The 7,500-nt window shown below is 37.7% G+C and overlaps 1 protein-coding gene across 1 annotated transcript in view; it reads left to right on the forward strand.

The window, feature by feature from the left end:
- The window catches only part of LOC126991079 (aldo-keto reductase family 1 member C13-like), a 13,946-nt gene that overhangs the window by 1,843 nt on the left and 4,603 nt on the right, over positions 1-7,500 (forward strand). The window contains exons 3-5 of the mRNA XM_050849774.1: positions 1-10; positions 4,599-4,699; positions 5,288-5,360. The exon at positions 1-10 is cut by the window's left edge and continues 108 nt beyond it. Coding sequence (XP_050705731.1) covers positions 1-10; positions 4,599-4,699; positions 5,288-5,360 — 184 coding nt within the window. The remainder of the gene's footprint in view (positions 11-4,598; positions 4,700-5,287; positions 5,361-7,500) is intronic.

A 7,500-nucleotide genomic window follows, 5' to 3' on the forward strand; every position in this document is an offset into this window, starting at 1 on the left:
GGTCTTCACTGTAAGTACGAGACCAATCACTCTCTTAACATATGAATACGCATGACGCCTGTCATATAGACATGTCCATGCAGTGTTTATGATGAGAATCATCTTCCAAGAAAACTTGTTTTATGTTAAACCCTTCTCAGGGAAAGTTGTTCGTATAAGCTACTTGGCACATAGGTAAGTGCAAATTTTAAGCATTCCTAACATACAGTCCCTGTCGCTTATGCCGTCTTCAGTACATCGTGAGAGGAGATGGTGTTCTGTTCAAACAAGTTTTGAGAAAGGTTGACCCATTATATTAACTTTTTTCAATTAGGTGTTTTTTTCTTTTTTGTTTGACAAGTGATACTCATAAGATGCACATTACCTAGTTCTAATCACGAACACGCTAAGGGGACGTAGCAAATTAACTCGTAAGTTAATTGTGGCGAGAGCCTGAAAAGCGGGCTTTGTAAACAACGTAAGCCAGTGAGCCAGCCTTTGTGAAGCTTCGACATTGTGCTCCTGATAAGATAATCTTTTAAGATATTTGACTTGGCCGACAAGCGCCCACATCCCCTTCGTTGCCTCTCCCTCAGCAGTCTACAGCCACCCCATCACGCCTCTCTCTCTTCAACATAATGCCTCATCACCATTATAGGTTATTGATAATCTATGTTTCTCCCTCAAACCCGTCATTCGCTCCGTTGTGAGAGCCTATCAAGTCTCCACTCCTTCCCCCCTCCCCACAGAATACTTCAGGAAGCTGGAAAGTAATAGGCTATATTGTGAAAAATATATTTTCCAGAATGCAAGGCACTTTTACCTCAGATAAATGTTGTGTTATGTATCCGCATTATTTGCTTCCCTCACAGTTGTTGTCATGATTCATAAAACTAAGAACCTTTGCTGAAATTAAATGTAAATGTGTACTCCTCACTTCATTGTTTCTGTTTATGCGTTGTTTTGTCTGTATAATTCTCTCTCTCTCTCTCTCTCTCTCTCTCTCTCTCTCTCTCTCTCTCTCTCTCTCTCTCTCTCTCTCTCTCTCTCTCTCTCTCTCTCTCTCTCTCTCTGTGGATCTACAAATATATATATATATATATATATATATATATATATATATATATATATATATATATATATATATATAAGTGGAGTAGGTAGGAAGACACCTACCGAAACAGGCGTAAGCCACTTCCGATGAAGTATATATAGCAAGCGAGGAGGTGCTGAAGCCCTCAAGATACCTTCCATGTCCTCCTTTCCGTTTTCCTATTGTCTCATCAACACCAGAGAGTAGTTCATCATGCTCTCTAAAGACAGATCCTCTCTCTTTCCACACCACACTACATTCCCACAACACTTTTCCCAAAATTTAAAATTCAAAATGACACAATTACGCTCTGCCTCGGAGTCCACGCCCGGGGAGGGGACCACAAATTCCCCCAGGGAGGACTCCCCTTCTGGCTGCCGACTTGAGAGGTGTCTTGATAACTCCTCGAACCTCTTTCTTGTCAATTTCAGCAACATTCGCGGTCTTCGCTCTAATTTTCATTCTGTGGAACGCCATCTCTCCTCTAAACCCCACCTACTCTGCCTCACCGAAACACAGGTTTCTGAGGTTACTGACAGCAATCTGTACTCCGTTCCCTACTACTATCTCTATCCAAAATTTCAATCCAAAGCTGGATGTTGCGCCTACGTGCGTAACGACATCACTTGCTCTCGTGCCCACGACCTTGACTCTTCAGAATTTTCCACCATCTGTCTAAAACTTCATTCACTTTCTATTACTAAATACATCTGTGCTGTTTATCTCTCACCTAACTCTACTAACTATCCGAAATTTTTTAACTACTTTAACTCTAAAGTGGAGCACATCTTGACCCACTCTCCCTTCGCTGAAATCTCCATCCTAGGAGATTTCAATGTTCATCACCAGCTTTGGCTTTCATCCTCTTTCGCTGACCAACCTGGTGAACAAACCTACAACTTTGCTCTCTTCAACGATCTAGAGCAGTTGCTTCAGCACCCTACACGTATTCCCGACCGTGTTCCTTACCTCTAACCCTTCACACTCCTGCTAACCATGATCTATATATTTCTGCCGGAATCGTGCCAAATTAATTCTTCGACTTTCAAAAACTTATTTTATTAATGGAAAATGTCAAAACCTTGCTTTTTCAAGTTCTTCCCGGAACTTCTGGCACCTAGCCACTTCATCTTTCCCTCCTCTCCTTAACCCTGACGGCAGCACCGCCATCTCATCTATCTCTAAGGCTGAACTCTTCTCAGACTTTCTGTAAAAACTCCACTCTAGACGATTCTGGACATATTCCTCCTACACATCTCCCTTCTGACTCCTTTATGCATGTTTGATATATATATATATATATATATATATATATATATATATATATATATATATATATATATATATATATATATTGTGTGTGTGTGTGTGTGTGTGTGTGTGTGTGTGTGTGTGTGTGTGTGTGTGTGTGTGTGTGTGTGTGTGTGTGTGTGTGTGTGTGTGTGTGTGTGTGTGTGAGAGAGAGAGAGAGAGAGAGAGAGAGAGAGATATGCGACTTTTTTCTGCCGTCTCATTAAGTTACGCTTCCCCGGGTCGTGCATCAATCGGCAATCCAATAAAGTGATGGTGCCAATAACGCGTAAGGATAGCGGGCGACCAGGGGAGAAAAACAACATGTAACGTATATCTAGCAAATTGAATTTTCTTGTAATTTGTACTTTGAACTTTGAAACTTAAAAAAAATATTGGTAAAAAATCATAAACTGAAACGTTCAAGAGTGTTTACTAAGAGTGGTTTCTTTGCTGATACCTTTAAAACAAATTTTAGATTTTATCATCATTAATATTTTCAAAATTTTATTGTGATATTTTGGAATTTATAATAAATACGATAGTTACTTTGATGACTGCTTTATTTATATTTATTTGTTACGGAAAGGCTTAAATAAATTATGTTAGTATATTTTGCAATATAGTAAGTACTTAAAGGCTGAATAACAAAATAGATCACTGAAATGCTATAAATTTATGACAATATTTCTTTTGAACTAAGACAGCAAAAAACACACGTAAAGTAAACACAGGTTCATTAGAGCACAAGAGGGATGATCGCTGTACCCACTGATGGATGGGATGACACGTCCGGCAATTTGCTGCGTGTTGTATCGCTTAACAACAGCGGTTAATTGAGCATTTATGAGGCAAATGCTTCGTTACGGCACGATCAACTCGTTATCTGGTATTTTGGCAGCATTCATGCGTCATTATGATCAGTGCCCCTGGCGCTCGGGCGTCCCCCCCACCACCCGGCTGTTATTGGAAGGTCGCCTGCGTCCGATATGGTGATAAATTTTGTGTGATAATGTGGGTCTTCTGCTGAGTGTGTACAGTGGTATTCCCAGGCCTACCGTGTTATCTTAGGCCAGCATCATACACTCAGGTTCATGCTTGTAATATCAGTTTATTGTTCTTATTAGTACTTTAAAATATGATTTCTAATCAATTCTCTTTTCAATTCTCATTTCCATTTGTGAATCACATTTATTCATAATTTTTTTTTGTTTTCATATGGCAATGGTCATGTTTTTTTCAACATTTTAACCTAACATATTTAGTGTTATACATGTGTGTGTGTGTGTGTGTGTGTGTGTGTGTGTGTGTGTGTGTGTGTGTGTGTGTGTCTCTATATATATATATATATATATATATATATATATATATATATATATATATATATATATATATATATATATATATATATATATATACATATATATTTTACATTGCAGCCTATTGCGCCGTTAGGCTTCCCCATTGGTAGGTCCAGATGGTCGGCCCAGGCCGTTGTGGATCAGGCGAGTGTTTATAGTGGCGCCATCTTGCATTGGCTCATACTGCCCCCCGGAGCTCATCTTTGGGCCTCTCCTTGGAGAGGTTATCTAGAGTCCGGGTTGACAGGTGGTCTTCAGGGCAGCATGTGGGTAGTCTTAGGCCACTCGGCGGTGACTGAAAAATCCCAGCTGTGTACCGGCAATGATTCGAACCGATGTCACTCTTGGATCTCCTGGATATATATATATATATATATATATATATATATATATATATATATATATATATATATATATATATATATATATATATATATATATATATATATATATATATATATATATATATATATATATATATATATATATATATATACACACACACATACATACACACACACACACACGTTTTTCTTCCGCGGAGGAGTGTTTATTGACCCCCTTTGAGCTAGGGGAATGGGGTGTGTTTTGTGAGAAGATTCCAGCAGTACCAAGAGATAGACTATAATGAGATTCCTCTAATTGGGAGGGTACTTGTTGTCGATGACGAGTCCATCTCGTGATAAGGCCGTGGTGAATTAAACACAAAAAAAAAATATTACAGGGCATGTAGTAAACAGCAACAACAACAACAACAAAAAACATGTATTTGCATATCTGCTGCATCCCTATTTGGTAGTTGTTTTGATGATGTGGATTATGAACTCATTTATTCACACAGCAGAGGATTAAAAACAAAGTATCTCCTTTCACAGACATCAGCGACACAGAGGTTTGCCCGGTTGACGAAAAGGGAAACTGTCTCCTAGACATGACGACAGACCTGCTGGAAGTTTGGAAACACGTGGAGATCTCGGTGACTAAATATGCATTAATAGTAGATGACAGTGATTCGCAAAAAGTGTCCTTTATGAAGCTAGAAAAAAAATATTAAATTTTATTTCTAAACATTATGTTAATAACATAAAAACCGTGATATGTTGTGTGTGTGTGTGTGTGTGTGTGTGTGTGTGTGTGTGTGTGTGTGTGTGTGTGTGTGTGTGTGTGTGTGTGTGTGTGTGTGTGTGTGTGTGTGTGTGTGTGTGTGTGTGTGTGTGTGTGTGTGTGTGTGTGTGTGTGTGTGTGTGTGTGTGTACACACACACACACTCAATCGTGGTCAGAGTTTACACACACACACACACACACACACACACACACACACACACACACACACACACACACACACACACACACATTTGCTCATAATGTGCTTTTTGTACCAGGTTATCCGGAAATTAGATTTATAACTTTTCTTCCTGGTATTCAGTAAACACACACACACACACACACGGATGCATTTATACAAACGCACAAATACCAACACAATCCCCCCCATACACACACCCATGCACCCCCGCACACTACCATGCTTATGACTACTAATGCAATATCTTCCTCGCCAGTACACCTCCGGACGCACAAGGCTGATTGGAGTGTCTAACTTCAACATGGAACAGGTGGACTGCCTTGTTAACAGTAAGTGGCGGACACCTTACGCTTTAGTGTTGATCATATATAATAAGGCAACGTCGAAATTGTATTCTTTTTCAAGCATGTTATCATGAGCACATTTCTTTTTGGAGAAATATTGTGCTTTGTAATTTACAATATTTCATGATATTTGACTTGTAGTTGACTCGTGTAAAGGAAAGTAGATAATGAGGTAATGAGATTAACCATAAAAATCATATAAATGTATATTTTTTTTAATTCGGGGTTTTGATATTTGCGTTGTTTGATCTCCATTATTTCATCATGCAGAGTATAAAATAAAGCAGACCAGATAAATGATCTTGATGAGTTTTCCGTCATTTGTGTACTTATACGAAATATATTTACAATTTTGCATGACAGTGAAAAGCAATAATATATGCAGTCTTCGGGAAAAGATATATTTGAGAAAACAAGTACATATACAATGAGCAAAATTTTCCCATAGCTAGGTCAACACACTTGCAAGATCTTAAGATTTGCCCTCACCCCACCTTCTCAGTTCTAGCTTCAAAGCAGATAACAGGCCGCATCAAACCATAGATACAATGATAATTAATGAATTCTTTCTGATAGATACTTGCATACGGTAGTGTTAATGCAAATGTCATCTTCTAGAGGAACGTTTTATAACTTTACATAATCATAATAGAGATTACCATTATGAAAATTTGCTGTGCTGCACAACTTCATGTTGTGAAAATGTGGGAGTTTTGTCTACGTTATTTCCTCTCAATTTGAGTGGGGCAGTGGATTCATAATTCCATCGCTTTGTAGGAACTAAACTTGTTGCTAACAAAAAAAAAATTGCCTTAAGAGGACGTTTGCCGAGTAATCTTGCTTGTCTTCACATATGAATATGTATGTATGTATTTTTTAATGTATGTATGTGTGTATATATGTCTGCATGTATGTATGTATGCATGTATGTATGTATGTATGTGTATGTATGTATGTATGTTTGTGTGTATGTATGTATGTATGTGTGTATGTACAAATGTGTGTGTGTGTGTGTGTGTGTGTGTGTACAATTTTCCAGATACAAGGGATACTATGCAGGAGTGAACTATTTTTTTTTTTTTTTAATAAGTAAAGACAGATTCGTATCTGGAAGCTGCCCAAGACTTGACGAAAAAGAAAGGGAGCTCATTCAATGACAAGAAAAAGATTGAGATAGTTGACAGGAGTTGGAGTGTAATTCTTTGACGGAGAGACGAGAGCTAATGATAATTGGGAGGGGAATGAAGAAACTTCGTGAATAAACTGAATGGAAAGCGAACTATTATGACAAAATAACAGAAAAATTCAGAAAGAGTCAAGACAGGAGAAATGTATTAAGTATGTGGAGCCCAGTGGCATTTGAGAGTGCAATTAATTAATGTTTTTTTTCTTATTATTCCGTAACACTATTTCTTCTGAAGTACGTTGTCACTCGTAACTTGATCACTTCAAACAATTATGTGTCAGACTCCATAATGAATAACAAAGACACGCTGCACCTCAACGCCTACGAGTACAGAGATATTAATATAAATCCTGTTAATCTTCTACTTGACATTGCTAAGACCTGAGGATGGAGATGCACACAATACAGGTACTTCCTCCAGTAAGACGAATGCAGTTGCCTCCACGAAAGGATGGGTACAGTATCATCATTATCATTATCATCATCAGTATCAGCATCGTCACTAATATTATCATAATCTAAACTTTCTCTTAAGATCTTTCACTGGGCACAAAGTTTCTGAAGCGCATGTTAAAAGTGGCAGGGTATTTTAAAAGTACTCCTTCGCAGGTTGCTACGAATAATATTACTGTGTTTAGCATAAGCGCTCCATTTTATTATTAGTTATTTTTTTTCGTGGGCTTGATTTAAATGAATTATACGTCAAAATTTGTGAATTTCTCTACCCTATCAAATATACCGATGATGATCAGTACTTGTTGTCTTTGTGTGTGTGTGTGTGTGTGTGTGTGTGTGTGTGTGTGTGTGTGTGTGTGTGTGTGTGCGTGTGTGCGTTTGTGTGCGTGTGTGTGTGTGTGTGTGTGTATATATATATATATATATATATATATATATATATATATATATATATATATATATATATATATATATATATATATA

Source organism: Eriocheir sinensis, unplaced genomic scaffold, assembly GCF_024679095.1.
Source record: "Eriocheir sinensis breed Jianghai 21 unplaced genomic scaffold, ASM2467909v1 Scaffold238, whole genome shotgun sequence".
Lineage (NCBI taxonomy): Eukaryota > Metazoa > Arthropoda > Malacostraca > Decapoda > Varunidae > Eriocheir > Eriocheir sinensis.